This window comes from Falco punctatus (assembly GCF_963210335.1).
Source record: "Falco punctatus genome assembly, chromosome: 9".
NCBI classification, from domain to species: Eukaryota; Metazoa; Chordata; class Aves; order Falconiformes; family Falconidae; genus Falco; species Falco punctatus.
The window spans coordinates 13,160,721-13,186,862 of record NC_137589.1 but is presented as its reverse complement, the minus strand read 5'-3'; the positions used below and the strand labels follow the sequence as shown (position 1 = coordinate 13,186,862).

At 42.7% G+C, this 26,142-nt stretch overlaps 2 protein-coding genes across 12 annotated transcripts in view; one reads left to right on the top strand and one right to left on the bottom strand.

Annotated features, from left to right (window-relative positions):
• The window catches only part of GLUD1 (glutamate dehydrogenase 1), a 31,850-nt gene extending 16,450 nt beyond the window's left edge, over positions 1–15,400 (bottom strand). Inside the window, exons 1-3 of the mRNA XM_080402827.1 lie at positions 14,819–15,400; positions 1,554–1,634; positions 663–718 (exon numbers count right to left, since the gene is read on the bottom strand). Of these exons, the coding sequence (XP_080258953.1) occupies positions 663–718; positions 1,554–1,634; positions 14,819–15,248 (567 nt within the window). The 5' untranslated portion in view covers positions 15,249–15,400. The remainder of the gene's footprint in view (positions 1–662; positions 719–1,553; positions 1,635–14,818) is intronic.
• The window catches only part of SHLD2 (shieldin complex subunit 2), a 42,753-nt gene continuing 30,637 nt past the window's right edge, over positions 14,027–26,142 (top strand). For 2 of the 11 annotated variants that reach the window (XM_080402813.1, XM_080402804.1), the window contains exons 1-2: positions 15,501–15,667; positions 17,935–18,012. The gene's annotated coding sequence lies outside the window, so the exon portion shown is untranslated. The other 9 variants (XM_080402808.1, XM_080402809.1, XM_080402803.1 and 6 more) reach the window with 9 other exon arrangements.

Here is a 26,142-nt window from a genome sequence, read left to right as displayed (position 1 = left end):
GGCACAGAAAGAACCACCTGTGCTTATAGCAGAGATTTCCAGCAAACAAATCTGATATCCTATGTGAGAGATTTATAACCAGCAACAGCGATAGCTGGCCTGCTAATTGTGTAATCAATGCAGTTGAGCAACTTCACACAAATTCTTACAGATTTCTGAGCTTAGGATATCTGTTACATATCCTAGTATTCCTTTCTGTACGAGTTATTTTAATTAGGGCAAGAAGGCAAGCCTGCAGTAAACCTTTTATAAAGCAAGTTAGTTATTATTCACACTGGAACACTGCATAGAAAGGTTTAATGGAGCATAAAACTATTTGTCAAAATAAACAAAAACATTAACTTTTTTCTAAGAGTAATTTAATTTAAGCCTTTACTAACAGTATCAACTTAAAAAAAAAAAAATCAGGCTCCAAATTATTTGTAGTCTCCTGACTTTAAGAAAGGAAGTAGTAAGTTAAATAATGGAAATATTTCACTTCTGAAACACAGACCTGTTAAAAATTCTTTTCCTACCTATTGCATGCACAAGCTAAATTCAGCCTTTACACAGGCAGAAGTGGCAGGAAGTTTTAAGTGGTCAATAACGCCCTAGAAGAGCTTTTTTAACTGGCTGGCTTCAGTACTGCAGATAACCAAATTTTTATCTATGATTAAGCTTACTGTGTAGTTCTTGGGATTGATCTTGACACCAGCCTTTGCCCCGCCAAATGGCACATCTACAAGAATGCAAAGGAAAATTATTTTACTTTTTCAACAATAAAGGCAGAACACATCAGTAATATGTGTAATTATATCTGATTTTAGCAGTGAATTTGGTTTTGCCACATTTAGGGCTTCACAAGCTAAGCTATGATTTATCTAGGTACTCCTATAAAAATGAGAAATATTTCAAGGGCAGCTTGAAAATGGTCTTTGAAATTCAAAAGATTATGATTTAAATTTTCTATGCTTCAAGCACTTGTACTTGGCACTAGTAGAAACAATAGATTTTACAGTTTATATTTCACTGGTTTAGCCTAAAAATTTTAGTTTGGAAGTCCTAAGTGAAGTGTCTCTATATACATTAAGAAAGTACTTTGTTTTCTTACACATAATCTGCAGATTCTCTCCAAACCCCTCCACAATTTAACAGCTGTGTATGAATTATACTACTTTACAACCCATAAAGAATTTTATCCTTTTCCTTCCACAGCTCCCCTGCCTGAGTCCTTTACAGCCTCCATCTGTTCCCCCTAAAATTAGCCCCCTCCTAATCCAAGTTTGTCATACTTTGATTTGAGTTCAAGATACAGTACTTTTACAGGAGGGGGTAGCTAGCAGAATATGGACTTTTCAAATGAAAATGCAACTTTATCCAAGTATCTACAGTAACAGCAGAGGGAATATGTATTATTATTTTTGTTACTATATATTTTTCCCATATTGCTATGGATTTTAGTCAAAGATTAGTGTCTAAAAATTAATTCAAACCTTTTAGATTTTTTTTCTGTAAATTACCTCAGTACTGATTGAAATCAAGATTGTATCCTTGCTTGAAAAATTATCACTTACCAACCACAGCACATTTGTATGTCATTAGAGATGCTAAGGCTTTCACTTCATCCACACTAACATCCAAACTGTAACGAATACCTGCAAAAGACACATGAGACAAGAAGGAATTCACTGAACAACTTCATAGGTATTTATAAACTGAGAAGGTTAATTCTGTACCCACCATCTATAACACGCAAGTATTTAATTTATCAACTTTTGTGCTTTAAGACTTGAAGAGCAATTCCCCCATTCTCCTATTTACATATCTATCTCTTACTTAGCAGAAATTCAAGACTTCAGTAATTCTCTATTAAGTAAGTAGTTTAACAGCAGCACTCAACCTTGGAACAAAAGCGAATATTCCTTGGGAGCAAGATAAGCCAGGCTGATAGGTAACTAGCAGTAGAGATTTTTTTAAAGGCTGAAAAAGCTCATCAGCATTCCATAAGATCTTTAGCTTTGGACTTCATTGATTGTATATACAAGATGAACTTTGCTCCTGAACATGACTTATCAGTACAGGTTAGAGTCAAGACCTTTTTGCTAGAGAAATGCAAGCTCCTGTTAAGTTATGAGCCTTGCAATACATTGGCCGTGGTCCAACAAAACCACAGGTAGCTTCAAGGCTCTGGCTGCTAGGCACAGCCACATAACAGAAAGTAACAAGTCACTCTACTAATTCAAATTTGTTCAAAACATTTTGTTTGCATAAGCCTACCCCAGCAAGCTTGTGGGCCCATGCCACCCATCCCGCACATGCATGGAAGCCAGCCCACACCTGCATTCCCTGCTCTGAGTCATTCAGCAGAATTGCAAGTGTGCTGACACACGGTGCAGGCACAATTCAGATTGTTGTGGTCTGACAGCAGCTCAGATGCAGAATGGGTGATCCCAGCCTTTCAAGGCAGTTCAAACCTTCAAAGAGCGGAAAATGATTACACAAAGGTAGGGACATCTATCACCTGCCTGACCCATACCTGTCTTCTAAAAAGTGAACTGTAGCTGTCCAATGCATTGATTAAACTCAAAAGTTAAAATTCATGTATTCTGGAGGTAGCTGCAGAGTAGAAAATATTTAACCAAACTGACAGGGCACATATACAGAACTACAGAAGCCTAAACACGTGATCAACACAGCGCCCACAGACAAAAAAACCCCCACCACAGCTATATGTTAGCTTCTATCCAAGCATCTTCTACATCACTAAGCATGTAACAGAGCCATGAAGAATTTATTATCCCCACCTCTACTCCCCGAATCCTTGGCTGTAGGTTGTGCCAAGTTGCACGGTGGCTTGTAGCAGGCACAGAGTGTCCTTTAGATGCTAGGACAAGGCACTACGAATTTCCTACTTTCTATGTAAAGAGAAGACCATATTCAGGCCCTCAGGAGTGAGAAAAGGCCAGCATACATTATCCAAACTAAAGCACTGTGCTGCTATGAAAGCCATTCCTGAATGCTCTGGGAACAATCCCAGTTTCAAAGGAACTGAGTGCTGCTCAAATAAAGCTGAGGGCCAAGTGCTGCTTTCTTACAGGACTTCAATCAGTAGAAGAAAGTACCATGTCTCTGCAGAACAGAATTTAAATTCTGTGTGCAAATGGGGGAAGGGTGGTCTCCCAAGCAAGCTAACTAGTTTCTGACTTCAGTAGAATTGCGTTAATGCCTGGGCTTTCAAGAACCTTCTCACAGGAAGTAATATTCGAAATTTAAGTGGAATCTATCAGAGCCCAACCGACTAGTCACAGTTAACGGTTAAGTGGGTTTTTTAACACTTCTTACCCTGATCCTTCAAAGGAGCGACTACCCTTCCATCAGGCCCTGAGCAAGAACAAACACTACCTACGGCACTGACTGTCCTGCCTGGGCACACTGTTCCCTCTCGGCTGAGCAGGTACTCTGGTGACAGGTCTCATCTGAGCATTGCTCAAGCCAGCCGAGTCTGAAGCCACAATCTATGCTGGGCAGAAATGAACTCTGCCCCTCCACCCCCAGCTCAACCAGATCACTGTGTATTTATTTGTTCAGCCCATATATTTATTCAAACTTCAAGCTGCATACACAAAGCCTTTTTGCTATAACTATACTCCCACAGGCACACAAAATGTTGTTTATTGATATATGGAAAGCAGCAGGGAGACCAAACCGTAAGGGATAGTTATTTTGTACAGTTTTAACAGGGAAGCAAAAGGAGAGAGCACCCTTTTCTGCACATCATACAGAAGATGGGTTCTGAAAAGGTGAACATACAGCAGTTTAACTAGAAGACTCAAACACGTGCAAAACAGTTACATCTCCAGTTTCCTTGTATTACAGTCAAGGATTACTATAAACTTTACTGTAATAAGTATTAAACTTTTACAGCAAGGGAAATAGGGAGAGGCCCAAAGACAAAGTCCCGAAAGGCTTTCAGCTGAGATGCCTATTTGTCACCCTTGTACATACACCAGAATAGGGAAAACTTTAGATTTGAGGCTGAAACTGTCCTTTTCTGGACAACTTCATATTTTTGAGCAAGATTTAGCTTCTTTTCTGGCCTTTTAAACAGCTCTCATTGTAATGGCGTGTCTGGTGGCTTCATCTTCCTAAGTGGGAGGCTAGTCAATCCTGAGAGTTGTGCTCACTTAACTAGCCACTTTGCTCCAGTTTATCTAGTGAAAATTGTCAGTAGTGTCAGGCAAAGTTCAAGGTGTGGATTCCAGGTTCACTGACAGGTGTGATGATTTTTCCCTTCTCTGTCACCAGTGGATAACATTTCAGATGCGCTAACATTTCAATCCTTTTCACAATTAGGAGAGCTACTGTTTTCCAGGAACTGCAATTACTCTGCAGGAGGCCCACCTCTTGACGGGGAAGTTATTTGTGCTAAGCTGTTAGGACTGATGAGAAGCAGGCATCTGAGAATGCTGTACATTCCATCTGCAAGGGGATGCACAAAGATAAAAGGCTTAATTTCTATTCTATTTGGACATCAGTGAAATTTAGTTTGACAGCTTCCTAATTTGGCAGGAGGAGAGTATTGCCATGCATTTGTATGGCTCTTTTGGCAGTGTTATTATGCATTCAATAGTCTGAGTCTAAAAATGGACCGTATACAGAGATAAAATACTGTTTTGGTTTGGTTTGGGTTTTTTAAAGATTCATAATACATAAGCAAATGATATGAAAAAAAAAGTATTAAAAAAATGCTGCTACGCAGCAAGATTATGATTTTTTAAAATCCTAACAAGTCCCACACAGTCAGTCTCTGGAAACTTGTGACTTGTACAGCAAACTAGCTACAAAAAATAGTTTGAAGAAAGCCTCAAGTTACAGTATGACTCACTGCCATGGAAAATACTTTTCACTGGGAAACATACAAATTCTTGTCCTAGCTGAGAATTCTCTTTCCTTGCCACACCCCAAGAAGTTAAACAACATGCTAAGAGAGACACTTTGTTTTTCTATGCACGAGACCTTTTAGATGAGGAAACATTTTCATTTAAATTTTGTTTTGTGACTGGTCCGTATAAAGAAAAGGCTTTATCATCACATTGCAGTGTCAATGCTTTTAAAACTTCTTTTTTGTGATCTGTATTTCGGAGATATACTTTACCCAGTATGGTGGTTTGACCCTGTCTGAATGCCAGGTGCCCACCAAAGCGGCTCCATCGCTCCCCTCCTCAACCGGACAGGGGAGAGAAAATAGAACAAAAGGTCCACAGGTTGAGATAAGGACAGGGAGATCGCTCAGCAATTACTGTCACAGGCAAAACAGACTCGACTTTGGGAAAATCAGTTTGATGTGTTAACCATTCAAACCAGAAAAACGCCTTCCACCCACCCCTCCATTCTTCCCAGGCTTAATTCCTGATTTCTCTACCTCCTCCCCCTGAGCAGCACACCGGGACAAGGAACAGGTTTACAGTCAGTTCATCACATGTTGTTTCTGCTGCTCCTTCCTCCTCGCCCTGCCCTGCTCCAGCGTGGGGTCCCTCCCGTGGGAGACAGCTCTCCACAAACCTCTCCAATCTAAGTCCTTCCCATGGGCTGCAGTTCTGCACACGCTGCCCCAGCCAGGGTCCCCGCGGGGTCACAGCCTCCTGCGGGCACCCACCTGCTCTGGTGTGGGACCCTCCCGGGCTGCAGGTGGGGATCTGCTCCTCCATGGACCCCCACGGGCTGAGGGCACAGCCTGCCTCACCGTGGGCTGCACCGCGGGCTGCGGGGGAACCTCTGCCCCGGTGCCTGGAGCCCCTCCTGCCCCTCCTGCCCGACCTGGGGCTGCAGGGCGGCTGCTCTCACACAGTCTCACTCCTCTCTTCTGCTGCAGGTTTTTTTTGCGCAGTTGTTTCTTTTACCACCCTTCTTAAATATGTTATCCCAGAGGTACTGTCACTGATTAGCTCAGCCTTGGCCAGCAGCAGGTCTGTCTCAGAGCTGGCTGGCAACGGCCGTGTTGGACCTGGGGGAAGCTTCTGGCATCTTCTCACAGAAGTCACCACTGTAGCCCCCCCCCCCCCCCCCGTTACCAAAACCTTGTCATGCAAACCCACTACACCCAGTTACCTCTTGCACTGAGCCAAGTAACTGTTTCAGACAAAATAAAATTTGCTCATGATTTAAACTTAGCTTCTTAGATAGATGCTATGGATCAATTTTCTCTTTTCCAAATGGAAGTAGCAACATGCTTGAAACAGTGTTTTTTAAACAAATGTCAGAGTAGTAATTATCAGCAAGACTGTATTTTGGATTCTGTAATAACAGCAGTCAGTTACCATTTTAATCAGCGGGTTTGTAGTAAAGGAGTGTACTAACCAGGCATTCAACAAAGACCTTGATTTCAAAAAAAACTGGCTATACATCCTACTAGATTTTACACTGTGAGAATTTCAGTATGTTCTGTGATGTTGTTTGGGTTTTATGCTTCCTTAGAAATCACGGTGTACAGAACCACCACCTTTTCCTGGATGATTACTGCCTTTCTAGTATGCCTAAAAATCTACATCTAAGGAAGCTGGTGTAATTCTTTCCTGATCTTCTACTGCAGTGATCTTAAATGGTAGTATCTACGTATGCCCTTCTCACTAATGAGCATGAAGTATTCAAAGACAAGTCTCAAAAGTAAACAGTTGCCATAGTAACTGTTCAGAGCAAAACACATGGTAAACTACTCTTCCTGCACTAGGTATCTTGCAAACCTTAGCAAGTCTCTCTAGTTCCTCAGAACCTGCAACAGTCATGCTTTGACACTGGTGTGTTCTTCTAGTTGTGATCATCTTTAGAACTTTGAAACTAATTTGGGTCCTTTACAGATAACAATTCTTGTTAAGATGGTGCATTTGTTCTGCTCACTGCTATTTGCAAAATGCTTGCTCATCAGAAAAAGCATTCCAGGGAAGGCAGCAGCTATCCTACACTACCCATACAGCACTCAGCAAAACAGATTTCATGATCTCTTTGAAAGTTTTTAGGTCTGACTACAGCCATATTTATCTCCCAATTAGCAACACTGGATTCTGCAGTGGTCCTGTGGGTTAACAGCTTGCCTGACCCTGTCCAAAGGCTGACATTACATCCAGAGTCTAAAGGAGCTTCAGCAAAGATGCTCACCTTGTTTGAACTATTCAGCAAAATCCCCAAACAAAATCTGTAAATCAGCTTCAGCATTTATTGCAATGCCTTAGTTCCTTAACATTTTAACTCTGGATCATGTACAACATTTTCATTTAGATGAAGTCTGGGAAGTAAACAAGTGAGACTGATTACACTACTATAAAACTCTATGTAATCATTAATACCTAACACAGTAAGAACAGATCTTCCAAGCGATCCTTAGACTCTTTCAGAACAAGTACATTTTTCTAAATCCAGAAAAACAATCCAGCCTTCCCTAGAAGGAAATTGTTCAGCCTTATTTAACCATTTGGAAAGCATGGCAAGCAGCACAATGACAAATTTTGTAATTACTGAAGACGAAGAAATTCCAGAGAAACCTAATAAAGCAAGATGAGTAATTCAGTGCTGGAAATAAGATCATTGCACACCCACCAGCAACAAGAACTACTCATTCCTAAATGCAATTCACTAACTGCCAAGAGAGGAGATAAAAATATTTATCTCTTCCCACACAGCATTAGCCAGCTGTAACCTGGGGCAGTCAAGAGATTCCCCTATGGACACATCCCACCATTCTGATTTAACCACAAGTATGTATCTATTCCATGACTATAAGGTATTCAACCAGACAGAATACTTCAGTATACACCACTTCTTGTATGCTTTTAATAACCTGCACTTACATGAAATACGCTTAAACTGTACATGTTCATTTCATTCCATGAAGAGAAAAGCCAAGAATATCCTCTATTAAAAAATAACGTGTGGGGCATTGGTAAGACCTTGTGTTTTTAATGCAGATATGACAAATTTAGTATAGCTACCACCAGGCAATCACGTATTACCTGAATTAATGCACATAGAATATGGCTCAGTAGAAGTAGAGTCTCACCTGCAGAACTACCTCAACCCTACTTAAAGCATAGCCTTCTCATTAAACTGCACTCCACTCTGTAGCAACAAAAACTGATACAGAGAGATGCAGTAACACTGCTTCCATGTAGATATTAATACCACGGGCATGGGTGTGCGCAGAGGGCGGAAATAACACACAAGTTGGCCCTGGCTAGGCCAAATGCCATAGGAGCCACAAAACAATAAGCCACTGCAGTGCTGACATGAAGCAGGCAAATTCCACACTCTTACTAAGAGTTTATTTCCTAACAAGAGGGAGCTGTTGCAATTCAAGTAACAAAGCATACCTGCCAGGATGACCCAGAGAACAGGAGGGAGACTATCACACAAGAGACTCCCCTCCTCACCCCCTTCAACGTGTTTATCCAGAAACCTCAATGCTGAGAGAGGTATGATCGCTCTATAAATAGACAAGAAGCCAACAGTAGCAAGGGAAAATAACTATTTAGGATCAAGGACAAAGCTGGCTACTACACAAACGGTATGAGCTGACTAAATGAAAAAGCTGAGGCTGAAAAAATTCATAGCCAGAAGAGCAAGGCATAGACTCCTACAAGAGTATCTGAGATAAAAACACAAAACTGATACGGTTCACTGAGAATTGCAACTAGTTTATATTAAAAGACAGGAAAAGCACAGGTCACCCATTCCTTGTCTTTTTCTTTCCTTCAATTTGCAATTTAAATATAAATCCACTGCTGTAACAGTTGTAAAGTTAGGTAAGCTACAATAAGAGGACAGAAACCTATGAAAATAAGGCACTCGTAAGCTTTAGCTATAACACTGTTACCACAGTTCAGCTAATTACCTTTTTTTCTGTAAAAGTCTCATATTCATTTGAAGTTAGATCAGTTTCCATGGTGTATTTTCAGGTTACAGATGGTCTATGCTACAGTTCCATCTGCTGCATGGTCTCTAGGGTACATTTCCACACCTTACCCTTGAAGACCCCCAGGCCAAAGACACTAGCTCAGAACTTTCATCCATGCATAACTTAAAAAAGCAAAGCCACCAATACAACCCCCGGATAAACAGAGCTCTGCTGAACTGAAGATACCTTATAGCACGACTTCTTACTTCCCCCACTTACAAAGGGGTATAAACAATGTCACAATAGCCAAGAGAGCACACGGGGTTGTACTGGTCCAACTCTTACACGTAAAGCTTTTTCTTTTGGAAGTAACGTTACCATCACGATGCGTGCGTACTGTTTTAGACAGTATGTACAACAGAGGCTATTTGACTGAGCACTGAGATTAGCATCAGCCTTAAGACCTCTGCAACTGGAAAACTGCGGCAAGGGTAGTATGAATGTCACCTTATGCAGTAAGAAACTCATTAACATGAAGTGAGAAGGATAAATCCTGATGGGCAGAAGAAAAGCAGCCAAAACCAGAAGATGGTACAGCTTTGTCATGCAGAATAGCACCTTCCAGCCAAGACAGCACCACTCAGGAAATCAGATTCATTCACCTCCAAGTCAACTGAGCAAATAAAGTAAGAATCATCTGTCTTTATATACAGAGAGTGAACTTCAAAGTAACCTATGACAAAAGTTTTTCAAAATTCCTGTGTAAGTGAAAGTTAGACTAAACCTGCTCTGGAACTAAAGATGGTTTTAAAGCTTTTCTGAACTGAGGAAGCAGCTGAGACTTGGTTAAAGCAATCTGGGTGAGCATAAACAAAAGGTTAGGCTGTTCCCCAGCTCCAAATCATTTGGTTTCGTTGATAGCAGACCTGCTGTACAGCCGGCTAAAATGAAAAGGCTTTAAAAAGTTCTAAAACCACTTAATAGCTTTATCCCCACACTAAATGCTGCCTAACAAACATGGAATCATTTCCATACTACTAAGCTGGTAGGGACTCGATAGGCTTATTCTGTTTTCTGAAACAGACCCATTAATGAAAACAGCTGTCAGCAACTACAAGAAAAAGCAGCTTAACCAGTTCTACACCTTTCACAGAACCTGATAAAATTATTTACAAGATTCATTATTTTAAGCAGGAACTGCCAGCACACTTTTTAACAGAATCATCCGTATTCAGCCATCTCATTTCCTGCCCCCCGTTCGGGTTCAGTTCTGCAGGCAGCTGTCAGTGCTGCGGACGAGAGCAGCTGCGGTTTCCTGCTGGTGCTGGCCACTCACACACAAGTCACCACGCCAGCAAAGGAAAGAGTGACCTGACCCACAGCATTACTTCAGCCACCACACAGTCCAGTCATATAAATACTAAGTTTGGATCATAGGCAACTTGATTTCCAACACACAAGAAAACTGCTTATCCCTATGTTCTCAATGGGATGAGGGATCTTAACTTTCCTTTCCAGCAAACAGTTACATTGCAGAAAACAGAGCCTTTAAAACCTGGACTGGCATGCTGGACATACCCCGAGGCCTACCATTGAAACGAGTAAATAACCGTTCTGTAAAGATTCCTGAAGAACAGCAGAAGAAAAAGAATCACCACCTTCGAGTTGCAAAGTTTTGCAACCCACGAAGTAGAATGACAGGCTAATTTCTACAGCAATTAAATAGGTAAATGCCACAAGATGCAACAGAAGATGTTATTTTTGGGTTCTCTCGATGACATGGGAAAATCCCACAGGTTACAAACTGAAAAGAAAGCATGTTTCAGTACCTAGTGCCAGTCTTCCTGAAAAGCACTAAGATGAAGAATCACCTGCACTGTCGTGTAGTGACAACTGCATCCAACCTGTGTCTGCCCGGCTGGGAAGGGCCTGGGGGGGCTGGCTGGCGGCCGGCTGGGCAGGAGCCCCCCGCGTGCCCAGGTGGCCCAGGAGGCCAGCGGCACCGGGCTGGTGCCCGAAACAGCGTGGCCAGCAGGCCCGGGGCAGGGACCGTCCCCCTGCGCTCGGCACCGGCGAGGCCGCCCCTGGAACGCTGTGTCCAGCTGTGGCCCCGCACGGCCAGAGGGATGCAGAGGGGCTGGAGCGTGTCCAGAGCCGGGCAGGGGCTGGGGGGGCTCAGCCTGGAGAGGAGGGGGCTCAGAGGAGACCTTAGATCAGGCTGCCCAGGGAAATGGTGGACTCGCCATCCCTGGAGGTATTTGAAAAGCTGCGTAGATGTGGCGCTTGGGGACATGGTTTAGTGGTGGGCTCGGCAGCGCTGGGTTATGGTTGGACTTTATCTCAAAGGTCTTTTCCAACCTAAACGATTCTACAATTGACTTCTGGTTTTACACCTGTTTTGGGGGGGAAGAGAGGAGAGTAGGATAAGCCGTTAAATACTTCCTATGTTTATTAACTATGCTTTAGATTGTTCGAACTAGGTTATTAATAGCATCATACTTCTTGATTAGAGATATGACAGTCAAGTTTCCCACCAAAGTGTAGAAGTTTGCCTGTGCTAAAAATGTAAGACTGATCTTGAACTTGCCCTCATCCAGCCCAGCCCATGTGGTCTGCCATTCCATTTGCGCATCAGGCCAGAGTCATCCATCCACTCGGGAGCCTTATTTTCAATGCAGGCCTCTGCTAGCACTCACTCCGGTGGTTTATTTCTCCTTGCAGGCAACAGAGAGGCCAGCAGAGAAGGAAGTACAGAAGTACTACTACCCAAGGAACTGCTGCATTTCTCCTGGCAGGTATCATCTACGTGCACATGTGAGTTTTAAACTTGCTTCATAAAGATCAACCTCACATTAAGAAGTTTGGCACTTTTCAGATTTGGGCTGGACAGGGGTTGAGGTTTCACTCTAGAAGAGAATGATCAGGCAAAGAATTTGAAGATGTCTGTGACAGAAGGAACATAATCTAACTGCTATAATATTAAGCTACAAACATTTAATAGAAACACAAGGTGCTGCTAAAGTACAGATAATTCAAATGTTTACTCTGTTTCCTCAAGTAATTTGGCTGTCTCTGGGTTTAAAGCATCTAAATCAAGATTTTTTTTTTTTTAAATTTGATTGACAGTAAAAATTCTTCATTAGTTCATGGTGAAATTTGTAAATGACCTTATAAACAAAAAGGTATATAGAAGTAACATACAATCACTAATGAAGTATTTTGTTATGGATGTACAAAAAGAAATGAGGAACAAAATTGAAGGAAGACAGCCTTTAAAAGATTTAAAAATATTTGTTTTCCTACATTCCATACCTTAAAATGTACTTTGATCATTTGTCTAATCTGCATACACAACAGTATTTAATATTCTCTAAACAGCATCTCTTATCCTTCAGCTTATGTAAACCTCAAGAAATACAAGAGATGAGCTTTTAAATCACAATGCTTCTTAAAAGAATGACAGAGATGACAAAGAATCCCTACTTGCTATTACCTAGCAGTAACTAAACACTCTCTCTTAGTACCAAATACAAAATTCTAAAAAAAAAAAGTACAGGGAACCTTATTTTATCGAACTTTAAATTACAGTAAGTACAAAGTCAAAGTTCACAACTCCGCATTTGAAAAAAATCTGGAAGCTGTGTTCCTCTAACTGCCCTGCAAGCCTTGCAGATTCTAACTCACCCCTTCTTTTAAAAGGTGGTCTTAATGTCCCCCTTGCTGTTTCTTGCTGGCATGAATCACTTTCATCAGACTCTTGAATCCACAGTGTGTGAGTGACACTCACTTCAGCAAGTTTTCGCATGTTGTACTATTATGGAGTTTGAGTTGTATTTCACTGGTCTTTGCAGGTTTTTTCCCTGTGGAATGTACTAGGATTCCAGTTTAAAAATCACTTCTAGACAAAAGCTCAAGTTATTGGTGTATTCTAGGTGGATCAAATATACCATAAACATAGAAAAACCTTTACTACTCCTTTTCTTTACAGTTTGAGTAAAAGTGATCTACTTCCTCACATCTTTTTTTTTCATAGCAAGTTTCAAGCAGTCAATCTGCACTTATCGCACATGCCATATAAATTTACTGCAAAGCCAGATCTGTCATCTGATAGCGAGCAAATTCCTAGAGAGCATCAGAAGGTGAAATCCATTTATAATCACTACAGTGAAAAGAGTAGAAAGGAACTATCATTTGCAATTCCTTCCCCTAAACCCACAGAAGGTGGGGAGTGGCACAGGAAGAAAGGGACAAACTATTAAGACTTCCCATTTTCTTTAGCTGTCATTTCCAACTGCCTTGAAATTCACAGTTGTAACTTTCCACAAATGCTCCAGTGTTTGATCCAGTGTCAGTGCAGACAGGCATAACAAATGCTACTGAAAATCAAGAAATTCTGTTGAGGACTTACAAATGTAGGTATCAGAACAGAAGGTATCCCGTCACCCCATTGGTGTTTTTTGTTCCTGTACAGAGTATTTTACAGTTCTTTGTTATGAAAACATTAATTTCTTTGGTACTACGCAATACTAATGTGACTTATTAGACGTTATCGTATATATAAATACGATCTTATTACTTCATTTGCCACTGAACTGTATTTTGTTACACAAGTGGGGATCTTGTAAGTAACACAGGCTGTACAGAAAAGTACGTTTTGTGAGCAGCAGCAAAATAACCATCAGCATTTTAAAAGAAATCATAGCAATGTCAGAGAAACAGTGGCTCCACACAGAGTAAGCTTCAGCCATACCCAACTTCAGCTACAACTAAGTCTGTGGTGGTAACTCTTGTTCCAAGTAATCACCAGAAGCTGAGTTAGCCTCTTTCGGGTGAGAACTAAGCCTGCCATGGGACACTCACTATGTATTTGATTTTGCAAGGTTACGAACCGCATTAACAGGACAGACTATTTGCGCTGCCAAGAGAGACATCCCCCTGTCACATACACACACCAGCTGAACTGGTTATCAGGAACACCCTTCCTACCCTATCCTCGAAGTCAGAGGTCTTTGCTGATAAGAAATCACCGAGAAAACTTTGCTTCCCGCAATCATCGTTATTTACCATAAAGCTGTTCTACGCTGAATAAACATGTTTACAGAGCACAGAGGCTCCGGTCTGAAACGGTCCCAAAATGGTCTCCAATACTCAACTGTCCACAAAGTTCGAAGCTCCTGAAAAAGTTATGAGGACATCTGTATTTGTTTTTCCAGGAAACGCCATCTCTCCCAGACTACAAGGAGTCCGATTCGTCTAAGATCGGAGCTGATCCCACGTGAGCTCAGTCCCGCTCAGCTCCAGCGGGATTCACCCTCCCAGTCCCTCTGCACCGGCCTCACCTACGCCAAGCCAGCTTCCCCTGGGCAAATCGCTTTAGGTTCTTTCCTGCATGTGTAGCCAACGCCTGGGGAAGCGTGCAATTTTATTATTTTATTTTTCTCTCCTGCCGCTTTCTGGGTGAGCACTAGGGTGTCGCAAATGCAGCAGGCGGCGTGTGAAGGGGCAGCTCCTCAGCCCCCGGCTCCAGACCTGGCACTTCAGGCGTGGAGACCCCACGTCCTCCGAGGGGCACCGCCGCGGTCCGAGGCGCACCAGGCGGTTACGCGGAGCTGCCCTCGCACCCCTCGCCTTGCCCGAGGCCGGAGCCGCGGCGAAGGCCCGCCCGGAGCTCTCGCACCCCGGCTAACGGGCGGGTCACCCGCGGGGAGCCGGGCAGCGGATCGCTGAGGGGCCGAGGGGAGCCGCTCTGCCCCCGCTGCCGCCTTCCCCTCAGTTGAGGGAGGGAAGCTGCTGCCTGTCGCCGCCGGAACGCCGGCCGGGCGGCCAGCGGGGAGCCAAGCGTCGCCCCCGCGCCGGTACCTCCGGGAGGCGCCCGGCCGGGGCGGGAGAGTGGCCGGCGGGCACGGCACTGTCGAGCGGGGCGGGGGGGGAGGGGAGGGGGACGGCGGGTCTTACCTCCCTTGCAGGGGGTGCGGTGCTGGCTGTGCTGCGCCCGGTAGCCCTCGATCACTTCCCACTCGCCGTTGTCGCGCTTGATGGGGAAGGAGACGCTGAGCACATGGTTGCAGGGCTTGATGATGCGGAGGATGCCGCGGACGCGGTGGCGCCGGTCCTCCATGCTCTCGCGGGTGCGCAGCCCCTCCACCAGCTTGTCCTCCACGATGCTGGCGCCGCGGTCGAAGAACCCCTCCACCATCTTGAAAAAGTTGGGGTCGTCCTCCTTCTTCGCCGCCTCACAGTAGTGCCGCCGCGGGCACCGGCTCCCACCCCACGCCGCCGCCGCCACCCCCCCGGCAGCCGCTGCCGGCCCGCCCGGCTCCGCGCCCGCCAGCACCGAACCGGCGGCCAGGCGGGACGCCAGCAGCTCCCCCAAGTAGCGGTACATGGCGGCAGCCGCCGGCACTCACGGTAGCGGCGCAAAGGCGAGGGGCACAGCCGCAGTGGCGGAGCCCGGCAGTACTGCTACAATAGGCGCGGGGCCGCCGCCGCCGCCTTTAAACGGCGTCGGGGTGGGGGAGGGGGCGGCGGGGCAGGGGGGGCCGCGGGGGGGGGGCAGGAACGGGCTGCGCCTCCCCACTGCGCACGCGCCCCGCCTCTCCGCCCCGCCCCCGGCGGGATTCGCGGAGGGCAGGGGGGCGCGGCGCGCGGGAGTCTCGCTATGGGCGGGACGGGAGGGGGTGTGGCGAGCACGCGCGCTGCGGGGCCGCGCGGCCCCGGCCCCCGCCCCCTCCCTGCGCAGCCGCCGCCGCCGCCCGCGGCCGTGCGGGAGTTCGGGCGCTGCCGGCCGCGCCCCCGCCGGCTTCGGTAGGTCGGCGGCGGGAAGGGGCAGCGGCAGCGTGGGCGGCCTTGCCCCGCCTCACCTCGTCCGCGCCTCCCGCCCGCGTCGCTTCCCTTTCCTCTCGCAGAGCTTGCGGCTCTCCGCGCCTCACGTTGTGGGCCGGCGGGAGAGCGGTAACGGCCGCTGCCGGTCGGAGGGCTGCGGCCTGCGGGGGCTGCGCCGCCCCGCTCCTGGGCCTGTGCCGCGCCCCGCGGCCCCGCGCTAGGCAGGCGCCGTTGCCGTGAGGGACCCGTGGAAGGAGCCCGCGGTAGAGCACAGGCGGGAGCCCCGGCTCGCTCCGGGCGGCGGTAGCGGGTGCTGCGGCGGGCCGGGCCGGCACGCGCTGCCCGTTCCCCGGGCACGGAGCGTGGCCTCTCCCGGCGTCGGGTACACATGCAAGTAAGGGTGCTCCCACGCAGGGCGGCGCAGGGAATCCTCCAGGGAAAGGAGGGTTTGTGGGACGACCCCCTGGGAGGGGGAGCCCGCTAGGGAGCCCCAGCTTGGCCACCTGTGTTTAACGGCTTCCCTGTCAGCCGGGGACAGGCTTCGAGCCAAGCTGCTGGCTGGTCGCGGTGCTCAGGTGCTGTGTCGGTAGCACGTTGCCGGCTGCTGGCTCGAGGGCGTTGGGGTTTACGTACCTCAGGCTGTTGAGTACTTCTCTAAGAATATCGCTTTAAGCCATGTAAGGTCTGATTTGATGTGTTCTGGAGAACACGGGAGATAGTGTGTTGCAGCCTTTCTACCCAGTTCGTTTTAGAAGAAAAAGTGATTTGTTCATGTTCTGTAGGGTTGGGCTGCTAATCAGAAAATACAGCGGGTTTTTTCTGTTGAAACATGTGGGAGACCAATGGCCTTAGGGCAGAAAAAAGCAGAAAGGCCCTTTATGGGGATCTCTAACCGCTATGGACGCCTGGACGCCTGAAGGGCTGCGCTGCAAGGCTTGCGGGGCATTTAACTTACCTGTATTGGTCAGCAGGAAGCTTAGTCACAGGCTCTTTCATGCTCAAACCACTGATACTCAAATTTTATCTTGATTTAGTGTTGTTTCTCTATCCCGAGATTCTTAAGAAGTTTTGGTAAGGACCACTAATAAGGTTACCTTTTATCTAATGAGGGTGGTTTGTAACTGTAGTCTGGAGAACAAAGATCCTTGTAGTAAGGGATACAGAAACAAAAGCAAGACAGGAGGTTGTTCTTGGGCCAGTTTGTCAATTGGGTGTTCCCACAAGGCTTCAGAAAAAAAGCTTACAGAGTTGTTTTTCTGGCCATACTGGAAGTGGTTCATAGATAACTTCTATTGCTGTGTTCGCTTTCAGTTCACAGAATTGCACTGATCTCAGTAGTTGTATCAGCTTTGAGTTACTATTTGATTTCTGTCATCTGCAGGTTCTGACAAGCTAAAGCTGAACTTCTGTTCAAGTTTCTAACTTCTGTAAATGTGTAGGAAAGGTGGTGTGGCAATTAGTCCTTATCAGCTAATTGTTTTCACCTTGTTCTGTAGGTTACAATACCATTTCACAGACACAAAGGTTAAATGAAAAATGTGATAAACCAGTTTGCTTGTGTGTAGACTTGGATCCAAATAAGGTTAACGTGCTTAGCTCCTATCCTGCCTTCAGCTGTGGCATCTCTGATTTATGAGCTTCACTCAATTATCAGCTGCTTGCAGTATCAGGCTGTTTGCAGTACACATTTGTGAAGGTATTTGAGACTGAGTGTGGGGCATGACAGTGTGAGACCAAAGTGGGATCTCCGCATGGGTTCAGTCACATAACTGTATTTGGAGTAATGGCAGCATCATAGCTGCTCTCTTTTCTAAACAAGACTGGATTTCAGCAAAATATTCAACAAGCTGTGTGCTGAATGCTAAGAATAACTAAATCAGTACATTGAATTTCTTAGTCTTTAAATACTGTAAAAGAAAAGGTAGTTAGGGATTTTTGTTTGCATTTTTTGTGTGTACAGTTCACAGGCACTTTATCAGCCTCAGTAGGCCCGTACCATTTTTTTGGTTGCTTCAAATCCCTTCTGATGACAAGAGTAATCATGATGCCTGAGGGTATTCAAGAAGAGTGAGAACAGGAGTTATATACCTTATTCTAGTACTCTTATATAGTAAGTAGTGAGCAGTTGAAGCAAAATGTATTTATCAGAAGAAATTAAAATTCACAAGCTTTAGAATGAATTTTAGCAGGTATGAAAGTGTTAATTGCAATAATAAAAGATTAACTGTATCTTCTTTGTTCTTGTATAGCATATGAGTGCCATCGGAAGATTCACGTTTGAGTGCCATCAGTAAAAAAAAAAAAGTATCTCTTGAATGGATTCAAAGGTAACTTTTTGTCTTCACAACCAGAAGCTTCACTAACTTTTAATGTCATGTTGAATGTTGGTCTTAGGCTTGCATCTGAAGAGGTACATAGAGAAAACTTCATACCTGTGTGGTAGGAACTGTCTGCAAGATTTGTGGACTTTGCAGCAAGGTTATACTCAAGTGTTATGCATGATAGATCTAAGTCTTTAAATCTGTGAAGTTTAAGTGAGGGAGACAAGTTGATTTAATTTCTGAAGCTGCTTCTAAAACGTCTTTATGTTAACAGATTATTTCTGTTATTTATGAGAACAATTATAAACATTGGATTGTGCCTTCCTGAAACAGTCCACAATTTTAAGGTGTAAATTGTCGATTTCATAGCAGGGGGAGTCAAATTTATTATGTGTCAAATTGTAAAGTTTTATTGAAAAAAGTGATCTAAGACAGGAATCCAGTATTTTCTGCTTTAATCCATTATTTGAAGTATTAGCTATTTGAGAATATGTAGATTACTAGGATAATCTTTTTCCTATGTCTGACATCGTTAATATTGGCATCACAGATGGAAAATACAATTTTATTAAAATTAAAAGGTCAGTTGGGTTCAGTTTAGTGTTCTCAAGGTTTGTCGATTTGGCTAAAATGTTCCTAGGATGTACTAGTACTGGGTTCTCTCAGAAGCCAGGATAGCTATTCCTGGTTTGCATCCCAGTCTCCTTACCAGCTTACCAAAGTGGGTAAGAGAGAGCAAGAGCAGAGAAGCTGGAAATTAGGGGACCTCACAGGGCTCTGAATAACTCTGCCCCTTGTCTGGCTAAGCCCCTTGAAATCGAGGGTAACCCTGGGACGGCCTCCAGTTCAGAGACTTAAGAGTCTGAACATCCATTACCATGTTCGGGAGGAAGGTTGGTCTGTACAGTGGTCAGAGAACTAATTCCTTTCTGTGGTAAACAAACTTTCTTCTGGGAACAGAAATGGAATTTGAAATACTCTGCAAATGGAATTACAGTTGTTTCAGCAAGCTTCATTTTAAGCTGTCAGCTGTATCACATGAAGCATTTGGCAGTTCTTACCCTTTGCTTAAAGAATTGAGATAAAGTCCAAATATTGGTAACACATATGAAGACATATTTTTCTAGTGATTCTAGAAATAACGTGGCAAGTTGTAAAACCTCTGTTTTACAACTGGTTCTAGCCCAGTAGGATAACATAGTGTGTTGTGCAAGTTGAAGCAAGTTCTTGTTCCCCTTTGAATTGCCTGTATGAGCAATTGTGTTTCCCTTCCTTATTTAACCAGAAGTTGCAAAAAGATGTTTATTTCTCTTGGACTTAAGTGTTATGCTGCATTGGTTTATGTAGACCTTGGTAGTGTAGGTCTAGTTAGGTGACCTACACTAGGTGACAGCTGGGGTTATTGTACTACCCAAACTTGCTGGAGAAGAACTGTTCAGCCCGTTAACAGATCTGTGGATGGTTGAATAATAGTTACGGGGATAATGGGAGGGTATGAATCTGTCAGGAATACTAACTGTAGTCCTATTCCTGTTCCTCTCGGTTGAAATCCCGGGCATGTTTCTGTTATGTAGAGGGTATGCAGGTGGGCAGCAAGTATGTAGGACTTCACAGTAATCCTGCTGCGTTGGAGCTGCCTGCATATTGTGGCAAAGTGTGCCAAAATACTACCAAACAGCAAATCTGATCCTTTTGCAGATTGTTAGCTTGAGGTGTTCTCAAGTTTTACAGATTATATTTTCTGCCTTCACAATGCTTTAAAGTAAAGCTTCATGTATAATTAGTTTTGGCATGGGATATGAAAGTAGGTGGCTGTTTTCTTTATCTAAAGGAAAATGTTGTGCCAGCCTTCAGTCTTCAGAATAAGGGGAGGTAATTTTGATAGAGCACGTGTTCTTTCAAATATGTATATTTTTAGAAAATAAATACATTACAGCCTAAAGAATCTAAGGAATGATTAATGCAACCTGAGCTGAATTTTAATTCCAAAGTTGTGAATTAAATTATTATACTCTTAAGTGTCACATTTCTTGGTTATATTCTTCCCTTTTTATGCCAAGCCAGAACATGATATAACAGGAATTAAAAAAGAAGTGTGGCACGGTTGTTTAGCTTCAGTGTTGCTAGAGTGCTGGCTCTATAAGATGCTATTACAAGCAACACATGAATTAGGTAAATCCCAGAAGATTCCTTTGATTTGCAACCTGTCTGTGTAAGCACTCTTACAAAACAAACACTTAACTAGAAACCTTCATTTCAGTCATTTCACCAATTAGAGACTAAAGCTGATGAAAAGCTGTTTCACTGGCAGCAGAAGGTATCAACACTTAAATCTGTTGGTTTGGAGACTGGGCATGAGCCAGCTGAAGTTAAAATTCTGGTAAATACCTATGAATCCCTTAACTGAGGTCTGAGGTAATTTTTCTTTCCTTTATAAATAGCTTCAGCTGTGTCCAGCCATACCAGAGCTGGAGAGTGGACTGGTAGGTTTTCTTTATTTGCTCCTTTTGGCTTGATACAAAAGAGCTTGAATTTGGTGGCTTTCCAAGCAGGTTGCAGAAGTTAGATCTGGGATGTGCTTTCTGTAGTACTGCAGAGCTGGAGAAGAGGTATTTGGATTGTTTCCAGTTGAGATAAAGACTTTAAACCTTCCAATACTTTGTGTTATTAGTGAGATGCTTAGGTATCTGTGGTCTGATTATTTAACATTATTTTTATGTATTATTTTGCATTAAATTTAAGTATTTTCATGGTTGCTGAATTCAAGTATAAGCTATTAACATCTTGTTTGTATGTAAATAGTTACTTCTTAGCCTATCTATAGCACTGATAAATATAGATATAGAGGGTGAAACTCATGATTGTACAAGTGAAGTAGGAAGTTGGTAGCTTTAACTTAGTGGGGGCTTCCTTTAGGAAATAATAGTCTAACGTGAGAGTCTTAGGTTTTTACTTCGGGTGTTGCTATATAAGCAATCAGCTGAACAATATCATGTTTAAATTTATTATTTAAACAATCCCAAGATTTTTTACTTTTGCAGGACTTTTGCAGCAAGATAGCATTCTTATTTTAGAATTCTGGCAGTAGGATTATTGGGCTGTCTTCCAGAATGTAAATTCGACAGGGGTTCCTAATTCTCTGGGAAAGGTACTTGAAAACCCCTCAGTAAGTGGACTAATGTACCAACTTTTCAGAGCAAGTGTCAGAGGGCAATTTCCCAAGCTTTTAAATTGTTAATGATTCTGCTGCAGAAGTCAGAAAATATTAAATTCTCATAACTATCTCATGAGTAAATACAGTTTTGATTGCCTTGAAAAGTGGTGGTGCTTATGTTTATCAGCTTTAAAGGCCTTCGGTCTCCATCTGTTTATATTGCTGCTGTGCATGATGACTGATGTTGCCAACTGGTTACTTTAGCTCTGTGGCAGAACAGATATAAAAAGCTCTTGATGTATACAGGAGGTGATGTCCTCATTTCTTGTTCAGACAGTCTACAGATACACAAAAATTTTGTGCCATGTTTTAGTACTTTTATCATCAGTATATTGCTAATCGGCATTGCCAAATAATGTAAATGAGAAATACAAAATACGCTTCTTAAAATGCTTATTTCCTGTAGCGCAACTTCTGTTTTTCAGATGGGTAGGATGAAAAGGAACTTTCTCTGGAGGCTGCAGATCTGATCTGAAGCTTACTCAAGTCAGTTAACAGGTTAATCTGATTTCAGTGACCTTTCAGTCAGCATAGCCCTTAATGAAGTGATAGGGGCTTTTGCAAGTCAATGTGAAGGCTTCTCCTTTCTCAGTTCCTGTATCAGTGAGACTCTGTTACAGTAGCTGGTTTGTATCTTCGTGGAATAATCTTTAGCTTTTGCTTCTTTTGTCCTCATTTGTACTTTAAAACAGAGAGTAATGGTATACTTCAGATTCCTAACTGTGAAATGCGTTTGAAATGAGCTCATGAAAAAGCTGGTAATGGGAAAGTTGAAATGAGCTCATGAAAAAAGTTGGTAATGGGAAAGCTGAAAGGTATACAGACAAAAACCTTCACAGATGCACTGTGAACATGCGAGCTTTGTTCCTTTAAATAGGGTTAGGAGGGAAAGTAAATACTTTATTTCCTGGAAATTATGCTATGTTTTGAGAATTGCCATCTATTTTAATCAACGCAGAAAACAGATAGTAGGAAGTATGGTTTGCCAGGAGTAGCTAAGAATTGTTTGAAAGTCACATTTACAATTGAAATTCTTTTTTGCAACTCTTGGTGGCCTTGGCTGTCTGGCTGAAAGTTATACCAGAGATCTTAACAGCCTGGAATCACAGCGTCAGAGACTGCAAACCAGTTTTTTCTTGCTTTAATGCTCAGTTGACAATCAGAAATTGTTGGCATAAACGAAGTGTATATTGTTTAAATAACAAACATTAAAGTTCTTATGAACTGGAGAATACTAGTCTTCTGTAGTGCTTTTGTTTGCATTTCTGTTAACAAAATTAACTTTATCCTCTTTCACTTTGGAGGACTGGTTATGGAAATCGGTATTGTTAAAATATATTTGAATGTTTAATCATTTGTGGATGAAGCCCATATATAAAGAATTAAGAATTACTGCTCAAGTTTGTTGGTACAATTGAAATTGGCGCTGTTCATCAGCAAAGTCCAGGAGTACATTGGCTGGTATTTTGCAACACGTTACAGATTTACAAAAAAAAAAAAAAGTAAAAAAATTGCTGGTTATGCTGGATGCTGAACGTGTATGTGATGTCTTTTCTTAGTCATCTTTTACAGACCTCAAGATTGTTCATGGTGTCCACTGGATGTAGAGATACAGTGCAAATGTTACATGGCTTATCCTAGAGGAATCTCAGAATGGGGAAATAAGTCAGAATAAGGAATACTTGGATTTTAATTATATTGTCCCATCTTGTGCACATTTGAACTATTTTTGAAAACACTATTTAAAAAGGTTAGGTATTTTTCCAGTCCTTTTGGTCTGTCTTCTAGTTAAACAATTTGGTTTATTATTAATGTCCTTTGATGCTGGAGTTAATAAAAATCACGTTATAAATGGTGTTCAGGTGCCCATAGGGCAGTCTTCTTAAGTGTATAGCCATGCAGTGCCAGCTTACGGGATTGTGGCAAAACGTGCACAGACAAAATCTGTCTCCTGGAATGTCTTCTGGAGGCATTGTTGCTGTCATTGTTCCTTGGTGCTGGTGTGGGAGCAGTGGGCACATGAAGGAGCAAGGCCCTCATGTATCCACAGTTGTGAGGAGCATCCAAGGTATCTTGGCAGTTGACATGAGAATAGTTTACAATTGCTGCCATAAATCCTCAGCGCTGCCACAGAATCTGATTTAGATAAAGGTTTCTTTTAATTAACAAGCTGAAGATTTTGTGCTGCTTGTAAGTTTTTCTTTATTATTATTTATTGTCTAGTCTTGTCAATGTTGGCAGGTTGTCTCATCTCTGTTCTACTTTAGCTCTTCTGTTTTTTCCTTTGAAAGTCAGTAGTTTGAAGGTAAGCTTGTTTTGAGCTAGTGGTAAGGTAGCATCTCTGCACATCATTGGTAACAGATTTTCAGATTTCAGGAGGAGTATTATATTGCTGTCATCTGACTGAGTTAAAATCGTCATGGAATTTGTGAAAGCTTATCTTGATTTCTTTTGTTCTGTCTTATCAGTTTTTCAGATAAGCTAGTGTTTGATTTTAATTCAGTAAAGGAAAACTAACTGGCAATCTAAATATGTATGCTTTTACATTGTTCACAGTTATCATTAGAGATCAAGTTTCACGAGCATTGTGGCAGTTATATAAATAAATGTGTATCATTGGGCTGTATAAGCAGAAATTGAACTTCTTCCTCGTGTGACAGATACTTCATGAAGGTAATAGAGAAGGAAGGAGAAAGAAACCAGTCTCCTTCACTGTTCTGTTTCCCCTGTATACTTTACGCCTCACCTACCAATGAACCCGTACTTGTAGTGCAAGTTCATTAGTGTTACTTAGTTTTAGGTTTAATTTATTCTTGTTTATTACATGGCTAATTCAGTGAAGGTTATTGTAAGTCAAAGAAATTAATGGGCCTGTTAACTAAAAGGAAAAAGGTATCTCATTTGACAAAACCTTGTACTCATCACCTTTTTCCTCCCAGAGTGGCTGAGTCTTAGTCATATCAGGATAAAGCACACTGTCTCCAGACTTAGATTTTAAAGTAATTCTTAACAGTTCGAAAATTAAGGCTTCGTTGTGTGGGTAGGTTCTGCACAACACGTAAGGTAAGATAAAACCTTTAACACATAAGGTAAGAGAAAACCTCTTTCACATAGTTCAGAGGTTCAAAAACTAAACAAAAAGTAACACCAAGTGCCCTGTGTTAATACCAACTTTGAATCATTTGATTATCTTATCCTGGTGTAAGACAGCACCTGAGACTTCAGTAAGGTAAGGAATAAAAGCATTTGACTGAGGAGAATGATAAATCTTATTGCAGGAAGAGAGAAACCTGCAGATACAGAAATGGGATAATCAGATGATGAATGTTAAAATCTCAATAGGTAAGCTGAAAAGGATGGGGTTGTGACATCAAAAAGGTGAAGGATTACGCATTGGGGAATGATAGTGCAGTGTTTAAGGTATTGAGTTGAAAGATTCACACAGAGTGAGCTCTCCACTTGTTCCACTTTACTGTGTGAGCCAAAGTAAATTACTTAATCTTTCCTAGCCTCAGTTCCCATAAGAAGAACAGATGATAACTTAGTCCCTGCTTCTCAAAGGTATGGGGAGGACAAATATGTCAAGTATCATTTGGAACTGGGCTGGTTATGCAAACTTGTATGGTCCTCATATCTGAATGAATATAGGTCAGAAATTACAGAGCATGGACAGTATTCTAAATAAGAAACTCATGGAGTTTGCTTTTCTAATAAACTGATACAGTTTTTCTTTCCTGTCAAACTTAAGCTTTCTCAAGAAATACAGGAAATTAGATTATTGTCTTCTCAGTGGTAAGAAAAATATTTCTTGTCTTGAATGTTTATCCTTTATCAGAGCATGTTAAAATTACTCAGTTTTTTCTTTGTTAGGAGCAGAAACAGTGAGCTTTACTGGTTCATTCATTTTATCTCGAAGGTAATGAAAAATCAAAGTTATGTAGGATTTTCTAGGTTCTGTTGGATTAAAAGCAGAAGTTCTCTTGGAATAACAAATGCAATCTGGCGCTGCATCCATAAGCTCCTTTAATGTGTTATTTTGGATAAAAGGAGTGATTATCATTACATGTTACATATATGTTTTTCAAGCAGATTTTTACAGTTATTTCTGTGTCTGGTGCTTAATGTGTCTGGGGAAAAAAATATCAGTCTTTCAGCAAGTCTTCATCCAGCAAATTGGATGACAGGTGAAGAGAAGGTAATATAACTTGACCTATGACTATATTTGGTTATAAAAAATTCTAAAATGCCAGGTAAGGTGAAATTATTCAACAAACAAAGGAAATGGATACTGGGATTGGCATGAGTTCTTTGGGAATGTGCTGGTATAGATACGGTTGTGCTTTGTTGCTGAGAATATCAGATCAACTTCTTTAGAGCACTGTAATTTCTTGAGCTTTGTCTATGCTTGGTGGTGGTTGTTGTTGTGTCGTCCCTGTCGTGTGTGTGTCCCCATCCTAGATCAAAAGAGAATATAAAATCTGGAGATGAGATGGACCCAAGGCGACTTTATCAGATCTTTAACTGCATGGACTGCTAATCCTAATTAACTTGTTGGGAGTATGGACATAGCAGTTCAGCTATTCCCCAGTCTTCCTGTGTACAGCAGTGTAACCCCAGTGGATAGAAATCTGACTTCTCAAGCGTGAGACTTTCATTCCTACAGTAGGACAACCAGCCAAAATCAAACTCCTTATTGCATCAGTGCTTGTAAAGCACTACTAATCCTGAAGAAAGCTTGCCATGCATCTTTCAGTAGTACTGCTCCTGGCAGCTAGTTCTTGACTGAGAAGTCAGTATTTCCTCCTTAGGATAACAGTGTCAGACTGCTCTTGAATTATCATCAGTACTTTTATTGGTATAAAGCATGGTGGCAAGTTTCTATCATGGAGCCTGGAGCTAGACTGGAAATCTAATGTAATGTG